Source organism: Homarus americanus, unplaced genomic scaffold, assembly GCF_018991925.1.
Source record: "Homarus americanus isolate GMGI-L3 unplaced genomic scaffold, GMGI_Hamer_2.0 scaffold20465, whole genome shotgun sequence".
NCBI lineage: Eukaryota > Metazoa > Arthropoda > Malacostraca > Decapoda > Nephropidae > Homarus > Homarus americanus.
The window spans coordinates 1,049,709-1,065,071 of record NW_024756914.1 but is presented as its reverse complement, the minus strand read 5'-3'; the positions used below and the strand labels follow the sequence as shown (position 1 = coordinate 1,065,071).

Sequence of the window (15,363 nt, the reverse complement as noted above, 5' to 3'; positions counted from 1 at the left end):
ACAGAGCTGGTGCCACTGTAGTATGTGGTCTACAGAGCTGGTGCTACTGTAGTATGTGATCTACAGAGCTGGTGCTACTATAGTATGTGGTCTACAGAGCTGGTGCTACTGTAATATGTGGTCTTAAGAGCTGGTGCCACTGTAGTATGTGGTCTACAGAGCTGGTGCTACTATAGTATGTGGTCTACAGAGCTGGTGCTACTGTAATATGTGGTCTAAGAGCTGGTGTTACTGTAGTATGTGGTGGTGATGTAGCCTTCTGTCATCTGGTGTTGGTGGTAATGTAGCCTTCTGTCATCTGGTGTCGGTGGTGATGTAGCCTTCTGTCATCTGGTGTTGGTGGTGATGTAGCCTTCTGTCATCTGGTGTTGGTAGTAATGTAGCCTTCTGTCATCTGGTGTTGGTGGTGATGTAGCCTGTCATCTGGTGTCGGTGGTGATGTAGCCTTCTGTCATCTGGTGTCGGTGGTGATGTAGCCTTCTGTCATCTGGTGTCGGTGGTGATGTAGCCTTCTGCCATCTAGTGTTGGTGGTGATGTAGCCTTCTGTCATCTGGTCTTGGTGGTGATGTAGCCGTTTGTCATCTGGTGTCAGTGGTGATGTAGCCGTTTGTCATCTGGTCTTGGTGGTGATGTAGCCGTTTGTCATCTGGTCTTGGTGGTGATGTAGCCGTTTGTCATCTGGTCTTGGTGGTGATGTAGCCGTTTGTCATCTGGTGGTGATGTAGCCTCAGTCATCTGGTGGTGGTGGTGGTGGTGATGTAGCCGTTTGTCATCTGGTGTCGGTGGTGGTGGTGGTGGTGATGTAGCCTCTGTCATCAGTCTGTCCCTTGTTCTTCACTTCTGTAAGGTTAGATGATATAAATAGTTATATAGATTTAATGATAAGTAGATAGGTTCAGAGACTTATTAATTGGCAAAGGCATCAGATACTTATTTACAGTAGGGTCCTTTGCTTAGGTTCGGTCTCTAATCAGTAATACTATGTCTACAGGAGAAATAATGAAAGTTTTCTGATAAATTTAACAATCATTACATTGCACTTGGACTAACTGAGGTTGGCAGATCACTTCAACAATACTGTATAATATTTTGTGGTTAATACAGAAACAGCTTCATCTGTTATGTAATTTTTACTTTTAGCTATGAATTGTTTTACACTATTACTGGTTTTGATGTAGTTTGGTAACTTGTTTCAGTCTTTTATAGCTGTGAAGAAGAAAGTGTTTTTTGCTTGACGGTAAACACCAGGTACAGTACAGTACCGTATACCACAAAATTGTGTTCCCTCCCTCTAGTGCTCTGCCGGTTCATATCCCTAATCCTTACAAAATTTGGTGTTAAATAGTCTGGCCACAGTCTGTTGAATATCCTTTAAGAGCGATTCAGACTCAGTTGCTTCACTCTATCTGTCACATTTAACATTTTCAGTGATTGTAAGAATACTGAGACCAATGTGATCTCTTGCATTCATGTCAAGAGTAAACCTCGCTGCTTTGCTTTAAATAATTTTTTATTTGGCTTTTAGCTTCTGTGTTAAGGCAGAGTGTAATGATGATCAGGAATAGTCTAAGTGACTTTGTATGAGTGCCAAGCAAAGGTTGCTATGGGCATCAGCTGATACATATGGCATTTCTATAAACAAATTGTTTATCGTAACATTAGTTTTACTTATTATATTATCTACAATTTATTCTCCAGATGAAGAAAGTCAAGAGTTAGTCCAAGGTATTTCACTGAGTTTACAGTTGAGATGGGTTCATTCCCACATTGTAGTAAAACTCCCCAAAGTCGGACTCGGCCTGAATTACCGGTGCACATGCCGAGTTGTAATTGGCCGCATGGCGCAACACCAGTCTCTCACCAACTGCCAGATAATGTGACGGCATCCAGCCAGTGCTGGATTTAGGCACAAGGTAAATAAGCTACAGCTTAGTGCCTCACATTATGAGGGCCCTCTAAATATGTTTGAGATACAGTAAATAAAAAGATTTGTTATGAATCAAATTGCCCTGGCTTAAATAACTTATTTCATTTGCAGGTCAGAAAATTCAGTCTAATAATGTTTCATATTTTAAAGTATCATATGGAAAACGTATTAATTAATTTTTCAATTCACACATTCACTGACTCATGTTAGCTATGTGGCAGTTGATTGCTGCCTAGATGCAGTAAATTTTGTTGATGTTGTGTAACAAATATATACTTTCTTCTCAGCCTCTACAAAACCCTGGGCAGTACTCAAATTACTCTTGAATCCTGACTCTACAGTACCAAAACATCTTCTGACACTAAACTAGGTGGGAAGCACATCCAAAGGCTACTTCAGCCATAGGCCCATAGGTGGTTATACAGTAATTCAATCATGTACTGTAATGATGCTTTACTCATGTCCATACCAATGTACTAATGACAGTGAAGAGGGTAAAACAAGAAGAAAGCTGATAGTCTTCTTGAGAAAACTGAGGAACTGGAATGTGTGTTCATGTTCATTGGTTAGATTATTTCCACAAACCAACAAGACCCTACACTACAGGATCCACAGATTGGCCTTAGCACATGTACAAAGCTTTACACATTGCTTACTAACTTCTTGAAATAAATCCTAGAATGTTTTGATGAAATTGGACTCAAAGCAAAAAGAGTCCTGCATGATGTAGACTACAAGTGTGTGAATAAAAGAGAGTGAGAACAAACAAGTCAGTGATGGTGATGCAGCAAATGATGATGACAGGCTTTCTCCAAGAGATAAATTTTGAGTAAAATCCTTTAATCCCATGATGGATGCCCTTGAAATCAGTGTGAAAAAAAAGACAGTCATATACAGTACAATAATGTTGAAAAAAATATTGAAATTTTTAGTTGTTTAGAAGAAGAGAAGTTGTGTGACAGTGTAAAATTTGTGATGAAAGACTATCTTGATGATATTGATGTTAACCTTGTTCGGGAAGTAAAGCACTTTCATGTTTATACCAAGAAAAATTATTCTAATAAAGGATATTTATGCCACTAGGACCTCTTATCAAGTCATCTTCTAAGATAAGATTCATTTGGCTTTCCCTAATGTTGAAGCAATATTGTGGCAACTTTTCAGTCTAATGGTAACAACTGCTCAGGAGAAAGATAAATTCTGAAGCTGAAAAGAATTAAGAATGAACTACGATGTATATGATATTTAGATTATAAGTTGTTCATTGCATCTTTGCCTATGTATACTGTACAGTATATGTAAATATATACTGTAGTTTTATAAATAAAAAAAATATTGACCTTTATGTTAGAATGCAATACACCCTTAGGGCTTAGGGCTTCAGCCTGTCTTAATACAGCCCTCCATCTAGCACTGATTGTAGTGATTATATAGTTACCACAGTACAGTACAGTGAATTTAACTTTAGTGTTATTAAGTTTGGTGTAATATTGTACAGTACTGTACATATTTCTACTTTAATGTTAAGCATGTCAGACACAGTGCCTCTTTCTCCACCCACCAAGGCTCCAGCAATAATATAGGAAAGTAAGTGTCCTGGAGTGTTTTTTTTTTTACGAGAATTAGCCCACCCAGGCACAGGTCAAACGACCCACAACGGGGCCTGGGGGGCGAAAAAAATAAGAACAGAAAGAAATTGAAAATAGAGAAGAAAAAGGTCATACTGTGTTAATCTACACCACGAAGAAGCCGGAAAATCAGCTTTTTAAAGTGATACAGATTGTATAAGTATGGAAACACAGAAGAAGGCAGAGCATTCCACAGTTTAGCTGTGTGAGGAAAGAAGGAGGTACTATAATGGGTTATTCTTGTGTGACCAAGATCCACAGAGAAACGGTGGGCACCGCGGGAAAGACGTGTGTTACGAGCCCACGGCCTTGATGGCGGTACACAGGATGCCAAATCCACCGAACGTTGCCTGTAAAAGAGAGAGAGTGAAGCAACATTGCAGCGAAGAGAAAGGGAAGAGAGATTGTCGACTAAAGGAGGAGAGTTAATCAGACGAAATGCCTTTGATTCCACCCTATCTAATAGTTGGACAGAAGAAGAGCCACCCCAGATGTGAGAGCAGTACTCAAAGTTAGGACAAATGAATCCCTTATATACTTGGAGCAACTGCTCAGGAGTGAAGTAGCTATGGCATCTGTACAGCATTCCCAACTTTCGGGAGGCACCTTTAGCTATATTAAGGATGTGTGAGTTGTTATTAGGCTTTTAAAGGGTAATATCAAATGAAGAATTTGTTTTAAAAGGTACTGGATACAGGGAAGTGTACAGGTGTGTGTAAGATAGGTGTAAATATAGAGGAGAAAGTAGAGATGTCTAATAAATATGTTAAAGAAGAGGGACTGCATGAACCAACCTTCTGGAAAACATGTAACAACACACAGGTGAACATACTGAACGTGGCATGCTATATGTTTTACCTTGATAAGAGATGAGTTTATCTTGGGCCACTGCAGGATGAGTGAAGGAAGTGGGTGAACTTTTGACAGTTTCTCTTATGCATCTTTGTTGGTCGGTCCACTCAGTCTACCTCCCCGACCTTGCCTTCCTCTGTCACAATTAAAAGTGAGTTAGTGAAATACTGTACAGGCATCCCTCAAGGTACAGAAGCTTGAGTAATGGAAATTCACATTAAAGGAACTAAAAAAAAAATATGGAATAATCTTTGAGATAGAGAGGAAAAACTTCCATTAGTTACAGGGACACTGCACAGCACAGTACTGGTATTGGTTTGCACATATCCCAAGAAGAATCTCCACCCCAACTTATTACACCTAAAGATTAACCACCTTAATGATATTTGTGGGGATGAGGTTAGGTTAGGTTAGCATTTGAGTGGTTAATCTTTAAGTGAAATATAAACTAGGGTGGAAATTCATCAGGTGATCCCACTATTACAAGGTGCAGTAAACTTGGTGTGGGTGTGGGGGGGGGGGACCTGTCAGTCTTATAATGTACTGTGTTTTCCTTTTAATTTGCATACATGTTAAGTTTTATAAGGTAAGTTTAAAATTTAAAGACCAAAATATTTTGTGCACACCACAGTTAGCCACAGATCTGTAATGTGCAGTTAAGGGTCCAGGAAATTTGGGTGTATGTTTTAGGGCTGCAGTCCCATACTGTACCACCCACACCAGCTGTGCTGATAGTGAAATGAAAGAATTAAACATTGAACTTTGAGATGACTATCACAGATTCATATCATTCTTGATGGCAATCTTTTTTTTTAAGAAAACGTAATACTGTACGAGTATTATAACTAATCAAGATGAAACACTTTCAAATATTATTGGTAAAGGTGGAGGAGGCAGTTACCACCAGAAGTAACTTATGGATCTGAACCAAAATTCCTGGAGATACTATTTGCATGACACTGAAAACGAAAATGGAAGCAAGAATATACAGAACCTATTAGAACCTGACCTAACCTTATCTAACATCCTAACCTGTGGACACTTTCAGCAGACACCAGAAAGAAGTTGGAGGCCATTTAAAAGTGGTGTTACAGGAGAATGCTAAGAAAAGGCTACACTGAGAGAAAAAGGAATGAAGAAGTACTAGGATTAGCAAGAACTTCAAGAGAAATACTTGAAATGTACAGAAAAAGAAAAATGAGATACTTGGTCATATAATTTGGGATGAGGGAATAATAACAAATATTAATGGGCAACGTTGAGGATAAAGGGGCCAGGGGAAGGCAGAGACTGGGATGGATGAAATAAATTAATAACTGGGTTCCCAGAGAGATACATAACCTCAGAGGATTGGTAGAAACAGCCCAAGAATATTTAGAGTGGAGGAGTCCTCCACTCGAAACGTTCACGGGCTGTAGTCGCCAACCCACAGATATGAGGAGATTACTCTGTATAATTGATCTTTAAAGTCTGTCACAACTGCAAGTGAAAATGTAGAATTAAAAACACAAAGCAATTGCTCAAGCACAATATCAATTACTATGGAAGGAAAATGCAGGGGTTAAAAAGGTATTTGTTCCCGTATTGGCACCGAGTGACAGTCCTGTAACTACTGTATAACCTAAAGTTACCATAAATGTGTGTGGATATGTGCTTTCAATTGACTGATTAAATTGCAGTTTAAAACACCATGACAATTTAAGAAAGTTGCTTTTATTGGTACCAGATATCAAAGTAAGTACTTTCTGCTTAATATAGCAAGAAGTTTGGGGAACAGAGCTCCCCAGCGAGGAAGTTAGGTAAGGTTTGGTAGGTTTCTTTGGTTGGTTAGGTCAGGTTCTATTAGGTTCTTGTAAATGTAGCCTCTTTTAAAATACTTAATATAATAATAAGAACATCTGTGGAAAAATTAATGAAATCGAACAACTCCTTCTGGTGGTAGTGCTGTTCTCAGAAATTACCCAATTACTTTCATCTTCATAATCTCCTAACACAGGCTGACAATACATGACTTTTTTTTTTTTTACTTTTATCCTCTTCGCCACTGATCGGCTCGTTAGCCACTTAAGTGGTGGGTCACGTCTCTGTTACGCACTGTTGGCAAGTACTGGGCATGCACCGGCTCCTGAATATATCTGAACCTGCTCCAGTGTTGGTCAAGTCTGGTGTTGAAAGAGCTCACACTCGGTGCTGACACAACACTCTCTGGTAGATTGTTCCAAGAGTTCTCAACTTTCACTCTGAAAAGTTTGCCTTTACAGTTTTCTGGACTTACGGCTTCTTCAACCTTGAACTGTGACCCCTTGTGGGGTGAGTTTCATAAAATTGTCTAAACAATCGGAAAAACACATTGGTCAACTACTAGAGGTATTGTCCAAAACTGCAGTTTTAGCAAAACTCTTTAAAAAAACCCTCATAATTACTTAACCACTGTCGATCACCAGCCGTATATTTTACCTTTGCTGCTTTATTAACTTTAAAAAATTAGTTACTAGAATTAAAATAAGCACATACCTGCATCTGCTGTTTCCCATACACAGGTAACGTGGTACTGTAGCTGTGTAGCCTCGCCACCAGGTAGATTTGTTTGTTTACCAATATTCTGGTTTCGGGGCGGGCGGAGTTCCTTTACCTTTATCGCATTTTACCCTCTACTAATAAGGCTGAAAACGTGATTTAATGGCCTATATATTATACTAGACTAGTTATAATAATCTAAAATTTATTTAACCTAGTCATAGTGTCACATATATATATATATATATATATATATATATATATATATATATATATATATATATATATATATACAGCTGTGTTAAAAACATTTATGCATTAGGGAACATCTTTCTTTAGCTATCCTCGACCTCGGGCTCGAACCCAGGAGGGATTGGAGAGTGGCACGCACACTATCGGCTACAGTATACCACTTAAAATGTTATTTTAGGAATAATATGATGCTGAGTTATGTATAACAACCTCAAAATTTATTAAATTGGTCTTGACAATCGGTTCAGAATCATTAATTGAACAATCAGCTGTTACTGCACAAATCCTTGATATAATTCCAACAAATATTGTTTTATCTAAAACCCTCAGCCATGACACATTCTTATCTTATCCTCTTCGAGCTTTACAGTATAGGCGGACCAGAAGTTCCCCGTCCCTAAAGTTACACGCGACATTTTAACCCTTCTGTTGATGTCACCTGTGGCTCTCCCAGGTACCCTTATCATCCCTCAGCTCACGTGTTAGTACTCCCTCACAATATAGAAACATTAGGGTATTTAGTGAACGTCACGGGTCATTATAATACACTGCACTGCACTGTCAGGCCACACACCCTCTAACAGCGACTTTTACTTTACTTGGCGGCTACTGGTGACAATTGTCTCGTCCTTGTTGTCACAGTCTCTCACGTCAGAGGAAAGTGATTCTTTATTTCGTGAAATTCATCACAATCTCGATGTGGGAACAAATGTTGCTACACCTGTGTACTGTGGCTCCTGTACCCAAATTGGAAAAGAAAATACTCGAACGTTTATGACGGAAGCTACAGTATAACTAGGATGTCTTTAAAACTAATTGTATTGTAGTTATTTGACAATTTCAGAAACATCTATATTCAAGATCTGTAATTCCCATTACCAAAAACTACTGAAATAAATTTTCCCTGCAGCACCACTTGCAATAACACCACCACTAGGAGGTCAACAACAGGTCAGAGAAACAAGAGAAATGTGAAATTTTATGGTTTACTTGATCGTTATAGTGTCGCTGCTGCAGGAGCTGGAAGTTGGGTTTGGTCAGGTCCAGTCGTCTCTGGAACACTACTGAACACAAAATTTTAACTAACGTGGAACGAGATCCCGTAAAAGGGTTCAACTGGTGGTAGAACCAGGTCGGGTCCTGCCGGGGGCTAGTACAAGATGGTCTGGATGGCTCCGGCTTCCATACCGAAGTTGACGAAAATGTCGGAGCCATCAGTGAGGGACACCTTTATCTCGGCATCACCTCTGGAACCAAAAACCAATAGAGTTTTTCACTGTTGTGTCACTGGTGAAGTACTTTTATGTGTTGTACCATAGCGGCTGTTGAGTGAGCTGTTGGCCTCATCTCTTGTCCCACTGATAAACTTATATTAATTATTACTGATGACGTCAATTCTTAAGAGCAAACTCCCTTTTTAACAGAAAAAAACCTATGTTAAAAGTGTAAATATATACCGTGAGTTCTGGAGGGGAGTTACAGCAGACTTATCCCCACCAAAACACTACAGGTTCGTGTCGGTCGTGTTCTTTACCTGTTGAGGAGAACGACCACTTTACGGCCTGACGGGTCGTTGAAGGCGGCCACGTCCAACATGTAATCTGTAGTCGTCGAGCTGATGCGGACAGCTCCTGGTTCCACAAACTTGCTGAGGTGACCAATGGCGTAGAATATTGGCTCCTTATAGAACTCTCCCGCCTCCTGTAAGAGTTAAATTACATATACAGTACATTATCATGTAGGCGACTGAAAAATGTTTGGGATAATAGTGCACTATAGGACATATTAGGACGACTTGGTGTAGATTATACTGACGGGGTTGATGATAATGGGGGCGTCGAGCCAGTTACTAGCCCAGTTAGGTCCTCCTTCAGTGTCCAGCGCCAAGTTCCAGTCGACCCAGCCCACACAGTGATGGTTCAAGGCCTGTAACAGTGTTGATGACCTTGGTGATAACGCCACCAGAAAAACATTATGCTGCTGTTACAAACCTTTTAATTGCAGCACACTGGTTGATTGATTGATTGACTGTTTGATTGATTGATTGACTGATTTATTTATTGATTGATTGTGGTACTATCATCCCTGGCGACGCAACAGCTTAGGTCATTCATTCATATTCTTTTAAACTTTAATAATAATGAAAATCAAAAGGAACATTTACAGACTCGTTAATGAATCACGGTGTAGAACAGGTAGACTGAATGGTGTAGGTCCTACACTGTAGGAGACTTGGTGAATATGAAAATGGATATTCCTTGTATGACTCTACTCACAATACAAACGGTGAAGTCTTCTTATATTTTAAAGAATGTATGAAATTATCTCGTCTCATAGATTTCCCTACAGTATACAGCGATACTGGATGCCTAAGCTAAACCAGGAAAACTCACTGAGGGACTGAGGGTGACTTTCTTACCTCCATCATGAAGTGAAGGTACTCCATACCTCTGTCCCACGACCCCAGCTTAACACCTTTCTCTGTAGTAGAGTTAAAAGTGCAGTGTTAAGTCCTGTTATGTGTTACCTAAAGCGCCTTGGTCATCTGATGGAAGACTCATGTTCCAGTAAAGTTAGTTGAGTTATGGGGGACACGTTTTAATGTATAATTTTTTTTCTGATCTGAACTGGGAGGCAAAGATACTATAATAACAACTATAATTTATCTGTTGAAATATTGTCTTGTAGATTGTCACTATTTAATCTGAATACATCTTTTATTGAAGGCATATTCTTCGACCGTAACTACTCACGCCGACCTGAAGTCCCATTTTCTTTGATTCAGACATTCAGTGTTCACATTACTATCACCACAAGCCACTATCTATCCCTTAACAAGCCTTCCTCACAAAATTAGTTTTCCCTGCAAGATGCTCTACGCACCAGTGTTTACCCTTACCAAAACAAGCCTCGGAGTAGAGCAGGAACTTATCTGGAGCCAACGCTTGGGTCTTGTCCAGGATGTGAGGGCCGACATACTTATCCTCGTACCAGTGTATCGCTATACCGTCTATGTACTGGGCTGAGTCAGGGTCCTCCAGCATCTGTAGGATCACAACGTCAACATACCACAGAAGAGAAGTCGTTCATTTACTCACATCTGTTGCTACAAAGAGTTCAACATAGTAGCGCTGGGTTAACTCCTCAGCGACAAAAACACAACAGGACTTACCGGCTCGACGTACCAGGTTAAAGTGTCTCGGTTAAAGTCATCGACCATCATCTTGAGGCGACGGTACCCGGCAGCCTGCAGCGTGGGGCCGAGGTTGTTCTTGATCCAGTCTCGCATGTCCAGGGAGGTCCAGCCACACACATTAATGTGCCAGTCCTTCATGAAAGTAAACAATACTCACTAAACATGTATTCCATATTAGAATGTTATCATTATAAGATAAATTTAACAGTACTTCTAATTAGGAAGATGGTGACGAAGGCTTAAGAAACACTTACTGCTTGGAAGCCGCCCATTGGTTCATTCTGCGGTGTTAGGCCCCATAGCTCTACTCCCTCTGCCTCATACGCGTCCAAGAATCTGTTCAAGAGTGAATGATCATGATATACACTAAAATGCATCAGCACAATCATGTGACATCTTCCACCACCATAATGCACTTAGTATATCCTTGACTATCAGTGTGATTAACTTACGAGTTCTGTACAATTTAATAAATACAAATGACATGAACAAAAACATATCTAGATCATATTATATCAAGTATACCAACATTTTCAGACTTTATCCACTAGTCATACCAACACTCCCGGATTGTATTTACAAGATGCAGCAATAATCCAGAATATTTACCAAGCTGGCCCACCACCCTCCACCACTACCCCGGTGTCAACACTCACTTGACGATATAGTTGGCCCAGGGTTGCCAATACTCCTTAATCAGTGTTCCTGACTGGTTGAACATGCCATTAGTCTTCATCCAGGCCGGTGGTGACCAGGGCGACCCAAACAACTTAAGCTCTGGCGACAGTTCCTTAGCTCGCTTTATCACGGGAATCTGGTGGAGGCGCAGGCGTCATTTTATGTTTGTTACTCATTACACGTGTTGTGGCGACGAATTTTACCTCAACTGTCTTTAAATTTTGAGTGTCTTGTGGTGTGAGACTTGATGGCCGTGAGACTGTGGCAGGTATGGCATTGGTTATGTTATTACTGCATTACACTCATTGGACCTCTGGAAAATGTATGTTTGCAAACCCGCCAGAAGATGTTTGGATAATATTTGTGTTGTCAGCTCAAACTTCTGAAACATTGACTGTATTGTAAGGTCAGTATGTCCGGGTGACGTAAAGGTTACTCTACATTTACCTTATAGTCATAATCTTCGAAAGTCAAGTTGAAATGTTGCAGGTCGACGTCGCCCGCCACGTCGTCGTAGGAGTAAGTTCTGGTGGAGCAGTCGGCGCCAGCGATGGGGATACGGCCTATGGTGTACCCTATCCCCTCAGAGGTGAAGTAGGAGCTGCAGATATTAACAATGGGCCACATTAACAAGTTTTCCGGTTTGTGAAGAGAACATTGTATGTTTTTCTAAGCTTACAAACAACAACTACTGTTATTTTCATCTCATAAATTTCAACTTACGGAAGAAGGGTGAGATATTTGGGATTTATTTCATGTCCTCGAGTACCGACATGATCTACAGCCGAGTGGAATAGTTTAAACGTAGTAAGACTTGTAATACCAACATCATTACTTAAAGAAAAAACGTTTCATTACTGATAATGACTTGAAACTTGTGGGCGTTATTAGTGCTGTAGATCACCGAGTCAGACAGATGCCCACTACACCACGTGCTTACTTATAGAAGTGTTCCTGGGCGTCTTCAGGTAAACTGACCACATTAAGACCTGTGGAGTCGGTGAAGGCGCCGCCGAAGCCTAGGATGATCTGATACTCGTCCTCTGGGTTGATGGTCACCACCACAGCGTCTGGAGATAACATGTGTTGACTGAGCATGTGTTGCTTGTTGCAGGTTATTGGTGTGTATTAAAAAAAGAAGCTGCTGCCTTAGAGGCTTCGAGTCTGTGTTAAAGTAATGTTATACAAGACGATAGTTGCGAGAAACACAGTAGGAGAGTTGTGAGAGAAAAGTCCATTTGATCACTCCTCCTTCACAGACTGTCACTTGTACACAACTGTTTACAACAGGACCGCTGACTCTTTCAGCCTCAAGAGAGGGTTTACCTCCGTTACTCACCAGGGTCCTCCTCGTTGGAGACGGGGAACTCTTCCACGTTGAATCTGAGGCCGTCCTTGGTGGAGGTGACGAGGGTGAACTTCCCTTTCTCAGGGAAGGTGATAATGCCCGGGTTGTCGCAGTAGGAGGCGTCACACACACACACCACGCTGTCATAGTCATACACCCGGGGGTTACACTTGTCTGAGAGGGAACGTGAAGAATACTGTATAATAGTCTCTGAGGTGAGGCGGCCGTTACTGAAGGTTCACATAATGATTAAAATATTACTAAAGATAATAATAATAATAATATAAGAGCCAGTGTAATACTCGGAGGGTTGAAATGTTTACTTTAAATACGAGAAGTTTCACCACTACTGTTATTGATACTTGTACCTGATAAATAGGTTTTACTTCTGGTGAAGTTGGTGATAATGTCTTGGTGTTGAGGGTGTGGGGAGGGTGAGGGAATGGCGGAGGTGAGGGAGTGAGGGAGGAGACAGTTCGGGCCGTCATAGTTACCTTGAGCTCGGGTGGACGACAAGAGCGCCAACACAAGTACCAAAATCCTCATGTCTTCCTGCTTGGTTCTCTACCTCTTATATATACAGCACTCCTGCTGCTGTACCACACTTCTTTTATATCAAGACTGAATGCTGTAAACGCCTGCTGTTGGAGATGTGTGCTGCAGTACAGTAGGGGGGCCTCACCGCGGGTCACCTTTTATGCACTGTCACACAAGCTATCTCTAATTGTGTAGAGTAAGTCTTCCTCTCACCTGCTTCATCATCCATGTTTCCCAGCCACCATACGTCATTATAGGTACTTGATGCCATGCACTTTAGGAATATATCATACTTATGTGATAAAATACTGATGTGCACCTTACGGTAATTTCAAAACACCGCCGAGACGCATAGCACCGCCAAGACGTATTGCTGTTTTATTGTTTATTGTTTAGATTTAGCCGTGGTGGTTGAGTTATATTTCAGGTAGTGGCTGGGTGGTAACAAGCGGCTCATTGCTCACTTGGTATGCACTGTTGAGAAGGTGTCAGCAGGGAGGGACTGATCACAGATGATTGGTGAAGGTCCCGTCTCGTGGTGGTGGTCCGGGTAGGTAGAAATATTCGCCTTAGTCTTCACACAACCACCACTGAGATATGACACACACACACACACACACACACACCGTTTACTTATTTCTCCATGATAACTTTCAATCATTCATACGATACTTAAATAAATTACAGGTAGGAGGAGATTCGATAATTATATACAATTTAGAATTAGTGCATTCTTTTCATAACTGGGAGAGGGACAGGTTAGTGAGAGGGGCAGGTGGGTGAGAGGGGCAGGTGAGTGAGAGGGGCAGCTGTTGTGAGAGGGACAAGTGAGTGAGAGGGGTAGGTGGGTGATAGGGGCAGATGAGTGAGGGGCAGATGGGTGAGAGGGGCAGGTGAGTGAGAGGGAAGGTGGGTGAGAGGGACAGGTGGGTGACAGGGGCAGGTGGGTGAGAGGGGCAGGTGGGTGACGGGCAGGTGGGTGAGAGGGGCAGGTGAGTGAGAGGGCAGGTGGGTGACGGGCAGGTGGGTGACGGGCAGGTGGGTGACAGGGCAGGGCAGGTGGGTGACAGGGGCAGGTGGGTGACGGGCAGGTGGGTGAGAGGGGCAGGTGAGTGAAAGGGGCAGGGTAAAAAAAATCACCATCATACTTCAACAGGACCAGCAATATAACGTGTAAAAACAGACTCCGGGACAACTTTAAACTGCCTCTCACTATCTCCAGAGGTTGACGAGCTAAAACACATTACCGCCGATAAAATATCTCAAAATAAGTCTAGTGGGAAGCGACAGATGCTCTCAAGTGTATGAAATGACGTTAATGTTATTGGTATTGGGTTTGGAATGGGATTCTCAGGGGGTTCGTTACGTCAATCGTTTCTTTGGTTCGTAGCTGATGAGAATGAAACCAGCTGGGGGAGGAGGGGTGGAGTAGGTAGAGTCTCGGAGCATCCTGGACACCATGAAGGCAATACACTAACATTATAACATCTACACAACAGATATAGCTAAAGTATGAATCAATTTTCAAACTTGATAACCTTCAAGATTTCCTACCACCAACTAAGACCTTCCACGCCATCTCGTTCCACTGAGCTGTAAGACCCAACTAGATAATACAAAAAGTCTCCCGATTATCGTGTTTTAAAGAGGACAGACCTGAGTAGACTTAAGGCTCAGCTCATGTACAATAATGATCAAGTAAACCAACAGAGATGTGACCGACCGCCCAAGCAGCTAACTGATCGATCAATAGCGACGTTAAGAAATACTTCACCTCCGACTACTGCATAATAGTCCCCGAAGAAGCGGTTCTTAGTGTAGAACTGTTAGTTCTCACTGGCGTGACTATATAAAGCCATAAGAAACGGTCAGGCCGATAGTTTGTCAACTTATTTGGGAAATAAGTTGCGCAACTGTGATATTATATTCAAATGGACTTATTCACACTCCTACTGTAAAATCACATTGGCTAAGAGATCAATTCTTCCGCGCGTAGGGTCGGTATTTCTTCGTCAGATGGCAAATTTTTGTCTAGATGAGGGGATGACTGGCCAACAATATAGGAGGTGGTCATTTAGCCAGGAAATCCCAGCTGGGCAGACCGGAAGTTATGTAGCCGGGATGTTAAGTTGGGGTGGAAAAGTCACATAGGTTTTTTGCTTTGGTTAGGATTGGTAAAAAATAATTCCTGCACCATTTAATTTGGGAGTTCTTGAGAAAGGAAGATTTATTCTACTGTATTGAATATTTTCCTAATTTTGCTCATTGATTTGTTCACCCCTTTTAAAGTATTATTAGATTACTTTTTTAATTTTTCATTAATAGTTAGTTTAGGTTAGACCAAAGGAACCAAACTAACGATTCTCATATCAGGACACGTACATGACTTCTTCCTAACTTCACATCCTAACCATGTAACTTCCAGTG

The 15,363-nt window shown here is 41.3% G+C and overlaps 1 protein-coding gene and 1 long non-coding RNA gene across 2 annotated transcripts; both read right to left on the bottom strand.

Moving 5' to 3' along the window:
* Positions 1-775: 775 nt before the first annotated feature.
* Positions 776-7,051, bottom strand: LOC121857236. The gene is made up of 3 exons (XR_006087139.1): positions 6,923-7,051; positions 4,415-4,544; positions 776-841 (listed from the first exon to the last, which is right to left on the bottom strand). It is a non-coding gene; the product is annotated as an uncharacterized LOC121857236 (long non-coding RNA).
* A 1,098-nt stretch (positions 7,052-8,149) lies between these two features.
* On the bottom strand, positions 8,150-13,108 carry LOC121857195 (lysosomal acid glucosylceramidase-like). The gene is made up of 12 exons (XM_042353132.1): positions 12,894-13,108; positions 12,391-12,573; positions 11,992-12,121; positions 11,499-11,652; positions 11,030-11,187; positions 10,628-10,709; positions 10,350-10,505; positions 10,077-10,221; positions 9,597-9,658; positions 8,993-9,103; positions 8,712-8,878; positions 8,150-8,424 (listed from the first exon to the last, which is right to left on the bottom strand). Exons 1-12 carry the CDS (start codon positions 12,943-12,945, stop codon positions 8,328-8,330), a joined length of 1,497 nt encoding a protein of 498 aa, XP_042209066.1. The 5' UTR covers positions 12,946-13,108; the 3' UTR covers positions 8,150-8,327.
* Between the last annotated feature and the right edge of the window lie 2,255 nt (positions 13,109-15,363).

What these genes read in the sequence shown, in the direction of transcription:
- LOC121857195 (XM_042353132.1), bottom strand. Translation starts at nt 12,945, where the DNA reads ATGAGGATTTTGGTACTTGTGTTGGCGCTCTTGTCGTCCACCCGAGCT. An exon ending in GTCGTCCACCCGAGCTCAAG is followed by an intron (nt 12,574 to 12,893) that starts GTAACTATGACG and finishes GTTCCCTCTCAG; the next exon opens with ACAAGTGTAACCCCCGGGTG. An exon ending in CAATGGGCGGCTTCCAAGCA is followed by an intron (nt 10,506 to 10,627) that starts GTAAGTGTTTCT and finishes ACTTTCATGAAG; the next exon opens with GACTGGCACATTAATGTGTG.